Genomic DNA, 18,611 nt, shown 5'->3' with positions numbered 1-18,611 from the left:
CTTGTGGTGGTTCAGACAAAGAGGACACGTGATTGGACAAATATCATGGAGTACATAACTGTTGCGTGTTTTTGTTTGCATTAGACTTCTGAAATACACAATTAGATTCTTTGTTGAGAATAACAGTGCTGTATTTGTCACTGTGTTTGTAAAAACACAAAGGAATTATGTCATTGAAAGTGGGCTGTTGTGTTTTCCTCAAAGGTAAATGTTGCTTCCAATATCACAAATTGTCACTGGATAAAAACCAAATAAGGATTTGCTTTCCTATACCTTTTCTCTGTTACTACAGCAAGAAAAAGCTCTTTTGTACATAAAAATATACTAATCATAGTCACATGCTGTTATGTTTTTGTTGGGGGGTTTTTTCGCAGCAAAACAGCTCAAATCCACTTCGAAGCAACTCTGGGTCTGAGTCCTTGCCATGTGTAGCGTGTATGCTCTCTCTATAAGTGTGACAGTATGTGCCCTTTAATAGACAGGACGTTCCTACATTATGAGTTCAGTTGTTTCAACTCAGACGCCTCATCGGTAAATAAAGAGATGACAGTGCATGGATTCTCTTGCGAGTAAACTGTGTTCAGGAGTAGGACACCTCATGAACATTGTCGTATTTCCTCATTGTGGGACAAATAAAGGCTATTGGAGCTCATCTAATGAAGGAAAGGGCAATAGACACAGCACACAGCAATTCAAAAGCATGTCACAAATGACAAAGAAGTGCTCCAGCGAAGAATCTGGAGACTCTACTGTCATACTCAGTCACACAAGTCACCAAGATGCCAAATGAATTGGATTTAACAGCAGCACTCGTTTATGCTTCTAAAATGCTAAATATACAAATTAATATAATATAAAATTGGTCCACTTTCCATTTTTCATAGTTATGATGACATCATTTTTTTGTCCGTGGCACATTTTTTTGTCATCATTTTCAGAGATCAGTAGATATTTTAGCAGAGGCTTTCATCTAAAAGCCTCTGAAAAGGAGGATATACCATCTCTGTATGTCGACCTCCAGGTCCTGCTCCAGTTTGCTTCCACTGACAGAACCTGCCTTCTACACCAGCTTCTTCAGTCTTCATGCTTCAAGAACATCTGCTGCTCATTTTGAATCCCCTTAACTTCTTCAGGAATATTCTTGACTGCATCATCTGGATGGCACATAATCAATGTCATGTTGCGGTGAACAGCCAGCTCTTTGAAGGAGGTCTCCATCTCTATACAGAGACGGAGTAGCCCGCCTTCATAGCTTCACTGTCAGGAGTGATGATCCACGTCAAACCATCACTTGATATTTCTAATTAAACCAAATTAGTGTGTTTATTTTTTTAAATATATCAAACTTGAAATGTAGTTAAGCAAGTTGAGTACGATTGCAGGGAACACCCTCAATTGGTTGCCTTTGAATTGCAGGGCATACACAGAGGGTGTGGTTTATTTGCAACTTGTTTATTTAAAGGCCTTTTAGTTTACTTACCTTTAAGTGTAAAGGTGAATTAACCTGCATGGATTCAAATCTGCTTCTGGTTGGCTGTGATCTCGTTTAATTGTTATTTTATGAGATAAGTGAGTTTATACTGCCACCTACAGATGCGTTAGAAGACTGCAGGCATGACTATTGGGGTCCAAGAAAGATAGTCGAAGTAGCACACTTTGGGACGATGAGTTAAAGAGCTAAATATGAAGTGAGTAATAGAATAAAACCTTTAGCTTCTGAAATTGAAAGGCAATAACGAAAGAAGTAAAAATATTTTTTTTAAAAAAAGGTCTCATAGAATAGCATACTTATGATATTAATATTTCACATTGTTCCCAAGTGAATAGGTCTGTTTAAGCAGAGGAAATAAAGAAATAAAGAAAAGCAAGCGCTAAAAAAACAGCGCTTTTAGCTGCACTGTTAGATTACAGAAGAATACCCAATGGGTCAAGTACTGCATTAAAAAATAATAATAATAGTGAAGCTTAACTCAATGATGCACCCAAAAAAAAGGTCAATTTTTCAGTAACTCGGATAATTTTGTCGGGCATTGTCTTCATTAATGCCATAGATCAATATGGCAGATCCCGTTGTGCTCTGTGGTAAATCAAGCAGTGCATCCCGATGCCGCAGATGCACCGCAGGAGCTGAGCTAAACTCTGATCCATAGAGATGTTATATTCATTGATACCTGTAAAAGAAGCAACGAATGGAATCTGAAATTCAGTCCTGCTTCATAGACATTCAATTCCCACATCCCAATGACTGCAAGAACTAGTTTTAATAATTGACCGATCTTGTACAACAAACCACAGATGAACACATCTTAACCCAACATGAACATCCCTTGATAAGCAACACATTTCAAATGTATTGTAAATGTAATTTTTAAGCAGGCCGTAAAAAAAAAAAAAAAAGTTACAAAACAGACGCCAAACTAGGTCTTTTCAAAAATTAGCCCACATGGCATAATACAAACCAAAATATATCTTAATAAGGCTGATGCTTGAATGAATATTCACAGTGGCATGATTCGTATAAAATGTTCTTGCTAGTGGTCCACACACAAAAGAAAATGTGAAGAGGAAGAGAAACCCGTCAACCATTATTTGTTTTGTTCACCTAGCGCCCAAATAAAATTGAAGAAAAGAAACCAAACTTGAGAACATTATTGATCAACAAGTGCCTGGTTCCACTTATTGTTCTCCAGTGACGTCCATGCAGACATCCACGCTGCCTCCAGTAGCTGAGCTCTCATCAGGTGGAGTGTCGGCGGCATCAGCAGCCTCCTGGCATGACAACTCTGGAGGAATGAAGCGAATGCATTCGAGAGCCTTTCAAAACTTCTTTGATCGAGAAACGTTCAAAACACTCACTTCTGAACGGCAGATGAAACGCCGTTGACGAGAAAGCACTGGTGTTGTATCGAACTGTTATTGGGTCCGGGTGGTCATTGCATATGACTAATGGGTCTTCAGAGGCAACACTGACCTGGAAGCCCTGAAAGCAGAACACCAAGTTACTTTCAACAATTGGGCGCAGAGCAAACATCACACTGGAGTGTTTATTTCACCTCAACTAGCAGACACTCTTATCCGAAGCAACTTATATCGGATGGGCATGTACTGCTCCAGACAATGCCTCGCTGGGTACCTGAACCCAACCCTAAGGATTGTTGATACTAGGGAAGCACTGAAATTATAATTTGTGTTCTCTCTCTTTGGTATTATTCAAAATATATTGGATAAATAGTCACAAATACATGCTCATCATCAGACATTTAATGACAGCTTTTGCTGTAAAATAACAAGAAAAAGATGGAAACACATTTATATCCGTCCTCCCAGTAAAACGTGCACTTCAAAAAATGCATAACATGGTTAAACCCTCCACAAATGGACTGTTGCTGGGCTAATAATGTAAAAAGAAGGCGCTAGATAGCGAGGTTAAACACTTAGCGCAAACCGCAATTCTATTGTCGCTCTCTTTTAGGCACTTTAAGACATCTGAAAAGTTCAACACTGTGCGAAGATTTTCAATCACACTTGGCGCTGAAGCGTTTCTGTGACGACAGAGGCCACACTTTTGACATCTGACACCACGGACAACAAAGAAATGATCAAATGAAGACATGGGTCAGAAAGTCAATATTATTCGAACCACTCCTGTTCGGTCACCAGCCGACCGGACAGTGAGCCGGGGAGTCTGTGCTGTCACCGCTGAAGTGGAGGATTGTGTTGCCAGATTTCTACATTGGCACATCCAAGAATGGTGGAATAGAGATCACGTTTCACGTCCGTGTCACATGTGTGTATCTGAAAAACACATTCTATGACAACAGACTACTATTATTTTTTGGGGCACTATTCGGCTTCAGCTCTCAGTCACTAGTTGCTACCCAGAATACCCTGCTTATTCAGCGTGTCCAAGAAGTCAGCTGACCGATTCCTTGTACACAGCGACAGCATTCAGGTGGCAACATTTATGGCCAGCCAGTGATGAAGCTGGTGATCCACGTGCTGGCCTGTCATGAGGAAATCTGACAAGATGGAGTTCAATGGCAGTCATATTTAACACAAAAAATTATGATGCAGTGATGAAGCCACATGATGATTAAAGGTGGGAAAATCAGTCAAGTCTCAGCTAAATAACATTGTACGTTCTCATCCCACTGTGCTGTGGAATTGTAGTGGAGTTATAGTGTAACTGTAAACACACCTCTGCAGTGCGACTGAACTTTGCATGTTCCATCGCTCTCACTGCAATGGCACTCTTGCTCTGAAAGTCGGGAATCACCTCGAGGTCTTTTGGGGTCAGATACAGGTATGTGAACTTGAATGTCAAGGAAAACAACCTTCAAGAAAAATCATGGATAATCGTGCATAATCTGAAGCAATGCTTTTAGTTTGTGGAGAAAAAACAATGGATCATTCACTAACCACTTAAAAAGATGTCACCAGAATGATCTTTTGTGGAGTCAGACGGACTCACACACACCATCCAGAGCTGCTGAACATCTGCACTTTTAAACCACTAGTGAGAGCATCCTCACAACCTGTGTGTCCGTGGCTTTTTAATACACTATTTTTTTGCAAGGAATCATGAAACGGTGTCCTAATTTTCTGAGGTCATATCAGAGCAGGTCTCATTGAACTACATATTCAAAGCCAAAGATGATGCAGTAGACAGGAGGTCACAAGCCCGGCCTCCAAGTGGGTGCAGGTTTTTTGTTCCAACCAACCTCACCAATCAGGTGTCTGAAGGTTAAGCAGCGGACTGTCAGTCTGGTGCTGCTTGTTTCAGCTGATACCTGATTGGTTCAACTGTGTGTGCTTATTTGGTTGGATCAAAAACCTGCACTCTCTGCAGCCCCTTTGTGGATCAGTGTGAGACTTCCGCAGAGACAGTCCCATCTACAAGTAACATCCGACGTATGACCTGATAGACTTACATCCACCCGTACTTACAACCACGGCCAGCAGATGCTCTTTTTTTGTTTTTATTCAATGTCTGGCACAGCAGCATGTAGCAGCCAGTTACGTATGACAGTTATGGCAGCACAGTATTCCGGCATCTCACTCTCACACAGCCATCTACCACTTTTTCAGAGGCCACCTAATTCAATGAAACCTCACATCATTTCTAAACCAAGAGCGCCATTTAATGGCCTCTGAAAATCAGGACACTGTTTCGCCAACCCTGCAATACTGTTTCATGAAACCTGATGTGACTGTAGCCCAATAAAATTATAAAGAGAAAACATGCTAAATAAGTAAATGTGACGAAGCATAACAATTTTTATCTGCTGATCTACAACCTAACAACAATGGCTCTTAATTCTTGTGCCATTCAATTTGATGAGTAAAACTAAAGCCATGACTGCGAGCAAAATTCTAATCAAAATGGGGATCGATGTGGGTGACACATTATAGGCATAGCGATAACTGTCATTCTGAGGATGCAACATCACAAAACGGTTTCAGCTTGTAAATGCATATCATGAGAAACGTGGTTGTTTGTGTGCAACAAAATATAAACACAGCTACATTTTGTCCGTATTATTCCTTTGTTATTGATGATTATATTTTATGCATATACGGCTATTTATTTGTTGAGTAACACCTTTATTGCCACACAACCAGAGCCACATCAGCTAGCTTCTGTAGCTCTGTGCTAAAGGGTGTATGGATTTTGTGATTTGAGTTGCATGATGGACTGTGATAAAAAAGAGTGTTTGATAATGCAGTTTTAAAAAAATCTTAAACTGTAATTACGAAATGATAATAAACAATCCCACACGTAATGACAATCTCTTTCTGTCTCTAAACAAAAAGGGCTGCTAAACATAAGTCATTTTTTTGTGAAGTGTTGTTTAGATGGCTGCAAATGCTGATAGATATCTAACTTAACTCTTTGGTATGGATCGACATTTACACCTACCTTATATCCATATTAGCTGGTCAGACTCAACAAACGCAATACTCATGGGGGTTATGTTTTTGCATTGAAAATGTTCCGCACCCCTTCGGACAATAGCCCAACTCAATGGAGATGTAAAAAATAAATAAATAATACTTCTCAATTGGGTTTAAGTGAACAGACGGTGCACATAGTCCTCGAGCTGCTGCCTCAGTTCCACTGATGTAGAAAAGCCAATTTCCTGTGAATGTACATGGCCTGTTTGAAAAGATCTAAACTTGTAAGGGCAGATTTCATGACCCTGATAACAGATTTTCAGATTTTACTTGTAAGCATCTGGCAAGTATTGCTTGACAGCAGCAGCCATGTGAAATCCCAACTCAAGGATATTTAGAGGTCTCCGGATCCAATAACATCTGCTGAGTCTTGTTCTGGTATAGGGGGATCATCTTGTCCAGAAGAGCCTCTTCCTCAGCCAATTTCACAATTTCTTCATCCAAAGGCTTGTGCCTTAAACTCGGACTGTGAAAAGAGGAACTGGATTCATATCAAGTTTAACAGATTCACGGTTTCTCTCATAATAACATTATTACTTACATCACTTGCATTTGTTTTTTTTCTTTTTTTTCGATGAGCTGGACCCCTTCAAGGACATTTGTGATGTCATATACACGTCTTACTGGCGCATTGAGGGCCTTGGCCATGCTGTGGACGTCCACTACGCCGTCAGGGGACTGATGTACCAGACCCATAAACCTCTGTGTCAGTGACATCAGTGAATTTTGACCTCTTTTTGGTGTCATATGGGCAGAAGGTTTACCTGTGAAAATGAGGATTTAAACAAGCATCACACTGAGCTGTGCTTAGCAACAATCTAGTCCGACATGTTCGTCAAGCCATTTTATTAAACAGCAGATACAAAATCATTCTGAAATACAGAAAAAGAAGGCATTTTCATGTACACTAACATTTTCGTTTATAAATCATGTGTGTTGGTTGATAAACTGAAAGTTGTGACACTTGCAGATTAAACGTTTTCTTAAATCCTATGAACATGAAAGATAAAACTTAAAGTCATGTGGTATCACAGATGTGGTCAAACTCTCTCGCCACAGAATGTTTGACACTATTTTCTTCTCTTTACTCCATTTTTGCTTTGGTTCCCTCTAGTATTGTGGCATGTAGGGATGTAACAATTACAGGTATGAAAGGTAAAATGCTGTAAAATCCCCAATGGTTAGTATTACCCTCTGCTTATATCACAGTGTTCATCAGGGAGGTACTTCTCATTATCTTTAAAAGGCCAAACTCACATTATTTTGTGAATTTATATCAAAAGGTTTAAGTCTGCAGTTGGAACCCAAAATAAATGTGAATTTTGTGCTGTGGCAAATTGCTGAGCTCCGTGCCGAAGGATGGACGCTGCAGCAAGCTGAGCTCCACCAATGCGGCATTTGTGTTACTAAACCTGCGAAATATACACTATATTTGCTCACCCATCCAAATGATCAGAATCAGGTGTCCATATCACCTGGTCTGGCCACAGGTGTATCAAATCAAAGTGACCGAAATTAGACAAGCAAATATGACGACAAACATTTGTGAAAGAATGGGCCGCTCTCAGGAGCTCAGTGAACTCCAGCATGGAACTGTCAAAGGATGCCACCTGTGCAACAAATCCAGTCCTGAAATTTCCTTGCTCCTAAATATTCCACAGTCAACTGTCAGCTTTATTACAAGAACATGGAAGAGTTTGGGAACAACAGCAACTCAGCCACCAAGTGGTCGGCCATGTAAACTGACAGAGAGGGGTCAGCTACACAGCTCCAAACTTCATGTGGCTTTCAGATGAGCCCAAGTACAGAGGTTCATGGAACTGGTTTCCATGGACGAGCAGCTGCATCCAAGTCATACAACCTAATATAACCTAGTGCAATGCAAAGCGTTGCATGGAGTTGTATGAAGCAGCCGCCACTGGACTATAGAGTAGTGGAGACGCCTTCTCTGGAGTGATAATTCACGCTTTGCCATCTGGCAATCTGATGGACAAGTCTGGGTTTGGAGGCTGCCAGGAGAACGGTACATTTGGGACTGCATTGTGCCAGGTGTGAAATTTGGTGGAGGAGGAATGCTGTGGCGGTGTTATTCAGGAGTTGGGCTTGGCTCCTTAGTTCCAGTGAAAGGAACCAACACATGTTGGACAATTCAATGCTCCCAACCATGTGGGAACAGTTTAGAGTGCCCCCTTCCTCTTCGAACATGACTGTGCACCAGTGCACAAAGCAAGGTCCACAAAGACATGGATGAGTCTGGTGAAGATGAACTTGACTGGTCTGCACTGAGTCCTGACCTGAACCCGATAGTTCAGGGGTTCTTAACCTTTTTGATCTCAGGGCCCACCTTTCCCCGAACAAATGGGCCCGGGGCCCATTCAAGTAATAGTACTGATTCATTACTCTAGATTTCATTTGTGATCAATAACCACATTTTATCAACTTAGACGTAAACAAACCAAAACCTAGTGAAATGACATGAAACCTTGCGATCATCACAAAGATATTTGTCATCGAAAAATCCAACCAGCAGCAGAACCAGGCGCAAGTCATATTGATCAAATTTACTTAAAAAAGAGGAAAAATACCCTAAATGCAAACTGCTGAGAAAATTGGAAAAACTGAATAAAATCCTGAATAAAATGAATATATTAAAACCATGTCAAGAAGATATAAGTGAACTGTAAATGAAAGTGTAGCCATTTCAAAACTGCTTCAACAGGTGCTTTCATGACCAGTTCTTATTGTTGGGGGAAGCATCACTTTCTTTATCATCTTTTCCTTTTCAAGAATTTCTCCATAGTTGTTAACTATCAAATATTTGCAGCTGTCATGTCAATGCAGTGAAACACTACTGCCACCATATTGTAATAAGCGCCGCATGGCCCTCATGCCCCAAAGGGGTAAAACAATCACATTTAAACGGCCCTCTAAGAGGCGCTTGCGGCCCAACCATTAACCACAGGGCCCCGGCCCTATGGTTAAGAATCACTGCGATAGAACACCTTTGGTATGAATTAGAGTAGAGACTGAGAGTCAAGCCTCCTCCACCAGCATCATTGCGTGACCTCACTGTGATTTTGGAAGAATGATCAAACGTTCTTATTAACACGCTCCTCAACCTTGTGCGCAGCATTCCCAGAAGATTTGACACTATAATAGCAGCAAAAGGTGGACCGACATCATATTGAACACGATGGGTGAGGAATGGGATGGCACTTAAGGTCATATGTGAGACAAGACAGGGGAGCACTTTTGGTAAATGTATCGTTGATATAACCAAAATATTGCGGACCAAGAGCATTCATGGAGCAGTTCTCATCACAGCAATGGGCATTCAAAGGAGATGGAGGTATGGTTGGAGCCATTGTCGTCATTAAATCAGTCAAATAAATGGTTTTGAAACTACAAAACCGGCACTTCTGTGGAGTCACATTTGAACAAACCACCCGATCAAGACGATTGCTTTTAACCACCATGCCATTGATGTATGACAACTTATGATTGTCTCCTGCTTCAGTGGTTTATTTTTCACACATTTACATGATTGAACCACAAAATAAGACTTATTAAAAGTTCTGGAGTCATGAGTGCTCTTGGTTAAAGCCATCCTCAACTCTGCTTTTGAAACACTGCTATAACAAGGTCATGATGTCATTGTCCACGTGTGGAGTGGACATGCTGCATCAGACCCAGTGATGCTGGGAGCTTCTTCTTCATCCTCAACAGTCACACAAACTGTTTCAAATGCAGACACCTGCACTCCAGGTATGTTTACATTTGATTGTGTTATTCCTAAATTACATTTCATTTGCAAAACTAGCAGTACATTAGATATTTTGAAGCAGGGTTAAGACTTGACATACGTCACTTGATTTGTTTGCATAATTTGTATGTCTCTAACCACCTGCGTTTCTGTTCACTAAATTAAAACGATTTAGCTTGCAGTATTCTTGCAATGTGCTCAACTAATCCTAATAACCGTGACACAAAATGTTACTGTTGCACTCCTACTAGCATCTAGTGTCACTCCAAAAGAGACGATGTTCTGTCATGAGAATGCACGATGGTAGAAGTCTGCTCAGTTTCAGATTACTTACGTCGCGGTCGAACGGCGGCTGAAGAGCATCCCGTTTGGGGGTTCATGGCTTCATCCTCAGCCCTGTCTGGGTTGTTGGCTTCCATCTCCAGCAGAGACACAAGAGACTTGTCAATTAGACAGAAAGTTGATTTTCCTTTATACAACAAATGACTATGAACATAATTGTGACACAGTTAAAGGTGAATTTAGTTTTTACCTTTATTGAAATTGTTAGACGTTGTATCCATTAATCTTTCTGTTTGTATTTTTCATTCTCTGATTTTGTGATTCTCATGTGACTTCTGGTCCTATGTGCACCCTCAAAAATGTTCATGTTTATTGCACACTCTGCGATGTCTGGTTACCAAGTTCAAAAAGCACGACTGCAAATGTAAACATTTAAACTTTACAATTAAACTTTTAACGGAGAAAGCACTTTTTTTAAGGAAATCGTGGCACCACTGTTCCACATAAACAGTGATATAAATATGATGACGTGACATGATACATTTTGAATAATTTGTGTACGAACAAATAAGTACTATTAAACAGAACAGTGCTCTTCCATCATTGTTAAAACGAGGTTAGCAGTTCTCTCCCACCGCGGCCACTGGGCCTAACAATACCAGCCCATAATCTGTTATTTTGCTGACAGAAATGAAACAAGCTGCCTTAAACAAGCTCACGCTCAAATGCCAAGTAAGGTAACTTAAGAACATACTCACTGTCTGCTAAATTTCGTGAGCCGAAATTAGACAAGCAAATATGACGACGAACGAAAACTTTTCACGACTGGAGCGAAGGCGCGATGCAACGTCAATTATGAGGGAATGCTTTAATTTCGAAATAAGAGGTCAAATGTTCATTCACGTCTTTTGTCTTTTGACTGAGAACAAGTGTCTCAATCCTTAGATATGCCACGACTTTTTTTAAGAACAAAGTAATCTATGGAGGTTAATCGAGTTTCTTATCCACTATTTTGACATTTTCAACATTTCTCATATTTTCCAAATTTGTATTTGCTTTATTTTGAAGGCGCTAAAGGAAGTAAACTGACAAAGGGTATTCTTGCGGTTTTGCGTGATGTGCAACCATCATCATTTGAATTTCATATCTTAAAAAAGATGTGGAAGTGTTTGAGTTGAACTGATCAGTCCAAAGCACCAAATTCAATATTTAACAAACTTCAACAAGCCTTTAGTAGTGTACAAAGAAAAAGACTAAGTTCTCTTCATTGTCATTTTCAGTGTATGAGAAGTGATTTTAAAGTGGTGTTTTGGTGATGGTATTCAACTGGTTAATTATAGATGGAAAAATGACAAATGCATCATTTAAGAACTTATTTATTTGTCATGTACAACAGAACAGGTAAAACACAGTTACCTTGTCAACAAAACAGTAACAAAGCCGACTTACAAAAGAACCTGGAGAAAGTGCAAACAGTGCCCACATAGCAGTTTTAAAAGGAGGTAGTGAGAAAGTGGCAAATTAGGTAAACATCGCCCAACAAGCCATCATGAAAAGAAAAATATCCGTTGTACAAGCTGATGTCAAAATGAAACGTTCAATGTCAATCTAGCTATAAAAATAGCTCAAGTGAAGCAAAGTGAAGTAGAGCACAGCCCAGCAAGTGGCAGCACTAGGCCACGTGTATAGATAGCACAAAAAGCTATGCATAAAATACAGTGTCCAATGTGGTGACATCAGAAGAAAGTCGAGCTTGCATCAGGTGAAAACTGTTGTCCAGGAACTCGGTCATGAGACTTTCCATTAAGGAGTGCACTCCTTAAAAGGGCCTGCTGGCATTGACAGGCCTTTGGAGTCAATCAGTTGAGATGAGTTGAGCTATCTTGGACAGCAGAGCAGATTTACTATCAGCTTCATTCATGGGGATGGTGAGCTCTGGAGAAATTGAAAACATGGAGACATTTTTGAAAATCATAACGCAGAAGCTAGAACACACCTCACAAGAATAAGTGTTAAGAAAAACAGGGTACTCTTCAAAAAAGGAACCTCGGTTCAATCAACTCGAAAATGATCAACAATCAATACTGTGCACATGACTCTGTGGAATAATGAATGAACAATGAAAACACGTCGGAGATGTTGACCTTGAGAAGGCACTGGAGACAAAGTGTCATGGCTGTTTCTGCCAGTTGAATTCACCGAGCAGCCTTTAGCTTCAGGAGTGACTTCCATCTGGTCTGGGTCATCACAGCACATGCCCACCTGAATTGGCCCCTTGCTGCTTTTGATATGGACCTGGTAGCCCTGAAAACAGAACGTGCAGTTTCAGTTTTCAGTTACCTAATTTTAAGAGCTCAGCTGACGGTGCGCTAGTGCAACACAGATGCGCACATGCACCGAGCTCACAGAGCACTCCCCACGTCGGTGCACGTACCGCTTAGAGACAATCATGTGACCTCTGTCAACACGGCAAAAATACGCCAAACTGTGTTGATAATGGGATGCGATTGCTGAAACTACCAAATCTCACGGTTCCTCGTGGATGACTTTGAGGGGAAATGCAGGTTGTCTGCCGTGTCGGACCAGTCAAATTAATTTCAAAATAACTCACTGTTCACAATACACTTTTTTTTTTGCAAGAAACACAACAGACTTAATTTAGAAAATAGTAAATAGTGGAAAATATTTTATTTTATTTTTTTATAAAACAGTCGACAAGCATCCTCATCGTTTTCACGTTTTTCACAATATGCAAAGGCTTAAATGATATTGTATATACCAGGTCATCATGTCAATGTCAGTTCAATCTGTCAAGTCGGTTGCCTGCAGGGATTTTTAATGTCCAGCAGGTGTCAGTATTCAGTGACACAGGATCACACAGTGTGTCATTGTGTCTAAACGCCTCATGGTGCATTTGCCCATCACTAGGTAGCGCTCTCAGATTAAAAATGATGGGAAGTTTCATTTGAATGGCTGTTCAAATTGAAAGATTTTTGAGTAGAGAACGCCATCAAATGGTCTCTGAAAACGAGGACAGCGTTTCATGAAGCCTCATAAGCCCATCACTAGTGTTTCGGCTCTCTACATCACTGGAATCAGACTCCAACCCACAATGATGTGGAATCAAAATACTGGCTAAATAAATGCAGAAACTGCTTAGGTTGTTGGGTGTGACATCCATGGAGAACAAGATATTGTGACATATTGTGATCCAACAGATTGTAAAAGTACCTCTGCAGGGTGAGGAACCTCCAGCATAGAGTCAGCAGGTGCTTTGATCACCATCACAGTCTGGTCCCGAAACATGGGAATCCCTCGGACATCCTCATGAGTCAGGTACATGTATGTGAACTGAGATGTTAAGGTAAACGACCCTGGATCTTGACCACAAGAGCGTCACAATGCAACACAGAGAATGACAGAAATCCATTCATGAAAATGGGTGAGTGTGCATTTGTCTACAAGACTGGTTCACTGTACATACAGTGAAGTGCACAGGAGAAGCAACTTTGATTTTTGTATTCATTTTTTCTGTATTCTACAAATCAACTGTAAGAGTGAAATATGATCATTTCAATCTTAATTGCTGCTGACCTATTCGTATCAAGGCGAGAAAGAAAACAGGACAAAAAAAGGACAATATCCAGCAACATGGATCTGATCTTCCTGATTACACAATGTAGACAATGGACTAAGTGAACAAATAAATTGGTTTAAACCTGTTCAGAAATTCCAGATCATAACATGAATGTTAAAGTGCAAGGATATTTGGCGCTCGCCTGGTTGACAAACATTTGATGAAGCATGTGCCGACAGATGTAGATCATCTTGTCTAGCTCCGACTCTTTTTCAGTCATTCTCTTTTCCTCTTCCACGTCTTCAGGCATTCGACTGAGAGTCAAATCGGGACTGTGAAAACACATGGTAAATCAGCACACCAGACATTCATACCACGGCCAAGCAGACTTACTGGAAAACACCAAATGAACAACTGACAATTGAAATCACATTTAAATTGACGATAAAATTGTATCTTCCAAATAACTTACGTCAAGACAATTTGGTTTTTATTCCTTTTTGTGATGAGCTCAATCCCTAGAAGCACATTGGTGATATCATAGATGCGTCTCTTGGGCACATTGAGGGTTTGGGCAACATTGTTCAGGTCCATTACACCATCAGTGCACTGTTTCATTAGCTGTGCAAAGCTCTGTGTCAGAAATCCAAGAGAGGTGTAAACTCGTGGCTGTCTTGGTTCCTTAAAGAGGATGCAGGGATCTGTAAAAAAAAATAAATAAATATAGTTTTATAGCTGAGTGTTGAGATTTTCCATACTCTCAACAAAGCGTGCCAGACAGTGAATCTTGAATTGCCTAGTAAAAATACAAATGTCAGAAAACCCTTATAGATTTGCCTTGTTATTCATATATAAAACAAAGCAGTCTAGTTACATAATGTAAGAGTTTCCACCATATTTAAATGAGCGAGGCGCCACCCCTTCAGAAAAACTAGTGATCTATATTGCATGAAACTTGAGATTATATTGCATGTCCTCTAGTCCTCTGTCTCTCAGTGAGAAAATTCAACATGTAACCAATGACAACAAAGAAACAAGAATGCCGAAGACAAGGATACACAACGAACATCACCACAGTTTCAAATAATGCTGGTGGAAACCCTGTACTGCTATCAAATAGTCTTCAGTTCTGCACACGTGAGGATATTCAGGCTGTTTTTTTGCTCCTTGCGACCAACGTCTGTAGACACCAAATTGTCATAACTATTATACGATTATTCTAAAAGAGCATCCTAAGGTCTGGGGTGTATTAAGAGTGAAATTGTCCCGATAATCGGCTCTGAAAAATAATTGGTCCAACGATGATAAATGTTTAACATGTTAAATATTTACAACCCAAAATCTTTATTTAGTGTGGTTAGAGCTGACAGCTCCTGACTTTAAGTGTGACGTGGAACTGAATTTAAGTAAGTAAGTAATCAAGAGGCAATTCAACAGAGAAACAAAGAAGCAAAGAGGGGAGTTTTGACGATTCTTGAATTGATGGCAATAAAAACGCTTCAAGTTTTTAAACCACTAGGACTTCTCACTCCACTCTGTAGTCGTCCTCACCAATCTGTCACTTTAGATGTTGGCACGCTCAACTTCAGTTCTGCCAGCAGCAGATGTGTAAACACACATAAAACCACCATGTTTCCATGGACTTTCATGCTGCCAGTTGTGTTTTCCACTATTTACGAATCATCATGCATGAGCCTCGAGATTTCTGATTTGGAGAACTTGCTTCTCGATCAGGGATGAGGCAGAATCTTTGTGTGTGAGGTAAGCAGCGATGAAACTATCCCTGCACACCACTGACACGGTGAGCAACGACAGGCTTTATTTCAATTATTTGTGTGCGTTTTGAAAATCGTTCTGTGCGATTCCTCTTTCTCTTTGGTTTTGGCCACTCGTTCACACAAAATCGCTACTAAAACAAAGACTTTTGTGTTGCTGTGTAAATTTTTAAATATCACAGTATGCGCCAGACCTCGCTCACAACAACCAAATGAGCACCAACGTTGTCTGTAGAGTTTGTTTGGCTAATGATAACTTTAGAACTATTCTTTCCACGGAGTATGTGCTTAAACGGACAGAAGAAGGGCAACCCTAACCCTAACCTAACCGTAGCCTAAACCCTGGAAAACTATAATTGTGATCAATGTTCCCTGCATTTGTGGAATCTTTGCTATTCAAATACTGGTTAACTGAAAGAGGGAATACTCAGTTCTGTATGTCTCTCACTCGTTACATTCGTGTAAATGCAAACACCTTTCCAAACTGCTCTAATCCTCATTGCAGTACCAGAGTTGATAGCATTCTGATTAGGGATGCACCGAATATTTGTTGGCCAAATGTATTGGCCCAAATAGGTAGAAAAGAAAAAGACAATCCAACAATAGACAACGTGTTGTTAAACACTTTTTTCAAATGCAAAAATGTGCCACAGAAATCAGTGAAATGAGCTCTGCAAGACCACTGACTAAATTCTGGCAACCCATTCCACCTTTCTCAGAAGCGCTGCAAAAATCTGCAGCGGTGACAACACCGACTCCACAGCTCATTGCCCGGCCAGCTGGGAATCGAAAAAGGGAGCAATTCAACACAAGTCGAAATGATATTTACAAGTATGAAGCGCGGCCGGTTCCGCCTGTCATCAGGGCAGTGTTTCAGTGATAAGTGTTATCCACGGTCTGCATACAGTGTTCAACTTTTGGGTTCTATTATAGAATTTTTTTAATAAACTGTTTGCACTTCTATAACTGCAGTTTGCAATGAGTGTGTAACCAACTATCTGGAGACTAGAGATCTCTTTACATTATTAGCGTACTATATAATGGGAAACTTTGCTTTTATTATTATAATTATTACTACTTGTAAGTCAAAGTCTGAAATATTTTTATAAACATCTAAACATTAACTTGAAAAAATGTCTATTTATGCAATATTTTTTAAAGTAGTGAAAAAAATTAACCACTTTGGATATATGATGGTATTATGTGGTATTGTGGAATGCAATTAAAACATTTTTCAGCCTTGTCTGAATTTTCATTTTGGTGCAACTATAATTCTAATCAACATCCACTGATTTGCAGCCCTGTGCAGAAACACATCAGTCCAGTGTAGCGCCAAATCGAGCACAGTACCAAAACAAATGCATCTGGTAATCACCTATGAAAATGCACAAAAAAAGCACATCAATTTCATTAAAATCTCCAGAAATGTAACAAATATCAGAGGGTCACTCCTTCAACTTCAAATTCCAATTTGATTAGACGGCCTTTATTATTCCTACAGTGGAAAGATTCAACTAAAAAATGCAATTCCTTGTTTTGATTCCGACTCCTATAAGGGGCAGATCAAAAGAAAAAAATGCTGCAATCTTTCTATCTCCGGAAGCAGAGCTGCTTTTCAATGGTTCTCACAGAGATCATTTTCTCATCCCACGAGACATTTGCTCAGAAGAATTTTCAGATGGCTAATGCATTTCAAATAGCAAATAACGTACGACGGTAACAGTTTTTAGGTTTTACTGTAATTCACTTGCATTGGGTGAGTGTGTATGTGTGTGTGTGCGAGAAGAGTGGAACACACAAAGACATATCATTTCCTCTAGCAATAGATGTTCTATTTGGAAATACTGACACAACCTCTTCAGCAGCAGTTTTGTTAGCTAACATAAAGCTATGAGCAATTCAGAGCGCTGAAAAATTAAACAGGCATTGAAACAGAGAAATACACGTAGGATCAGTCCAGTACATGCATGCTATCAAAAAGGGTAGTGGTAGTGTCGCGCATCACTTGTGGCAAAAGTACTTTCAAACCTTATGACTGAGGAGATCTTTTGGTCATCATCTATGTGGCATATACAACTAAAACAGCTGCAGGTAAGGGATTGCACTTCGTGGCACCACATTGATCACACGGTGAAATTAAAGTATCTATGACAAACGTCTTACGTGGAACTTCAACGGTGGATGAAGAGCCCCCAGCCTGGGTGTCCATGTCTTCGCCAGCTCCCAACTCCATCATCAGATGTCTTCTGAAAGCAAAATAGTGCTTGTTATTTAACAACCGAACCAAGGATGCTTAACCCGATTACGTAGTAAAAATGCATTTGTTTGGAGGTGTGATTAAACGAACGGAGTCAACCAGGCAGGACCTGGTCACGTGGGTGGGAACTTTCACTCCTTTGGCTAATTAGAAGCTAGCGTCCAAGGCAGCTACAGTACATGTCACCATACCTTCAAAAAGTACACGCACCACCTTCAGCGAAGTCTGTTTTAAAACTGCACAACAAGCCATTTCCCTATCATACTTACAGTTTCACTGACATACCGCCAGAACGCGCCAAGAGCAATAACTTTGCAACACTACTGCATTCTGCTGGAAAACACTGCTAAAACGCGGGATACGACGTCGCAGGATGTGGAAGTACATTACTTTCGAAATAAGATATCAGTGAAATAAGGCGCCTATTTTGACGATGAACAACGAATCCCTCTACATTTTGTTCCTGTGATATGATTTATATGAAAGAAGTTGTATTTTTTGCGGCCAATTCATTCTCTTAATGAGACAGTCGCGTGAGTCACTTCTCATATTTTTTTGCTTTACTTTGAAGGGCTTGTCCAAATGTCACTTCCTCGATGAGCGGCGCAGTAAATACTTATTAAATAAACTTATTAATGAAATAAATACCTTCTTCTAAAATGAACGCTGTAATTAATCATGCATTTCTGCATGAAAGTGAATCAAAATAAAGTTGACACGCAAAGTTACACGCAGTTGACTTATGGGCACTGTCCTTCAATAAACATCAGTATTACATCTGCTCAGATAATACTCATACCGCACGAATTGATTCAACCCACGTCATTGGCAATTTAATAGTCTAACAAAGTCTGAACGCTAAATTCCGACATCCGTTGCAGCAAGTGATCCACAAATATACTATTACGACGTTATATATATATATATATATATATATATATATATATATATATATATATATATATATATATATATATATATATATATATATATGTGTGTGTG

At 39.9% G+C, this 18,611-nt stretch overlaps 2 protein-coding genes across 6 annotated transcripts; both read right to left on the bottom strand.

Annotated features, from left to right (window-relative positions):
• Positions 1-2,275: 2,275 nt before the first annotated feature.
• On the bottom strand, positions 2,276-10,843 carry LOC128757916 (transcription factor E2F1-like). 4 transcript variants are annotated; one of them, XM_053863549.1, is made up of 8 exons: positions 10,755-10,800; positions 10,251-10,341; positions 10,053-10,158; positions 6,497-6,719; positions 6,290-6,421; positions 4,199-4,307; positions 2,857-2,980; positions 2,276-2,783 (listed from the first exon to the last, which is right to left on the bottom strand). In XM_053863549.1, exons 3-8 carry the CDS (start codon positions 10,135-10,137, stop codon positions 2,677-2,679), a joined length of 780 nt encoding a protein of 259 aa, XP_053719524.1. In that variant the 5' UTR covers positions 10,138-10,158; positions 10,251-10,341; positions 10,755-10,800; the 3' UTR covers positions 2,276-2,676. The 4 variants fall into 4 exon arrangements, with proteins under 4 accessions (XP_053719524.1, XP_053719525.1, XP_053719522.1 ...); XM_053863550.1 differs by having other exon boundaries at positions 10,053-10,137; XM_053863547.1 differs by lacking the exon at positions 10,251-10,341 and having other exon boundaries at positions 10,053-10,137; positions 10,759-10,843.
• A 545-nt stretch (positions 10,844-11,388) lies between these two features.
• Positions 11,389-17,977, bottom strand: LOC128757892 (transcription factor E2F3-like). 2 transcript variants are annotated; one of them, XM_053863513.1, is made up of 7 exons: positions 17,879-17,977; positions 17,516-17,598; positions 14,050-14,278; positions 13,769-13,909; positions 13,232-13,346; positions 12,145-12,304; positions 11,389-11,935 (listed from the first exon to the last, which is right to left on the bottom strand). In XM_053863513.1, exons 1-7 carry the CDS (start codon positions 17,890-17,892, stop codon positions 11,856-11,858), a joined length of 822 nt encoding a protein of 273 aa, XP_053719488.1. In that variant the 5' UTR covers positions 17,893-17,977; the 3' UTR covers positions 11,389-11,855. The 2 variants fall into 2 exon arrangements, with proteins under 2 accessions (XP_053719488.1, XP_053719489.1); XM_053863514.1 differs by having other exon boundaries at positions 17,516-17,595; positions 17,879-17,975.
• Positions 17,978-18,611: the final 634 nt, after the last annotated feature.

This window comes from Synchiropus splendidus, chromosome 4, assembly GCF_027744825.2.
Source record: "Synchiropus splendidus isolate RoL2022-P1 chromosome 4, RoL_Sspl_1.0, whole genome shotgun sequence".
Lineage (NCBI taxonomy): Eukaryota > Metazoa > Chordata > Actinopteri > Syngnathiformes > Callionymidae > Synchiropus > Synchiropus splendidus.
The sequence above is the reverse complement of the archived record's forward strand: the minus strand, read 5'-3'. Positions and strand labels throughout refer to the sequence as shown.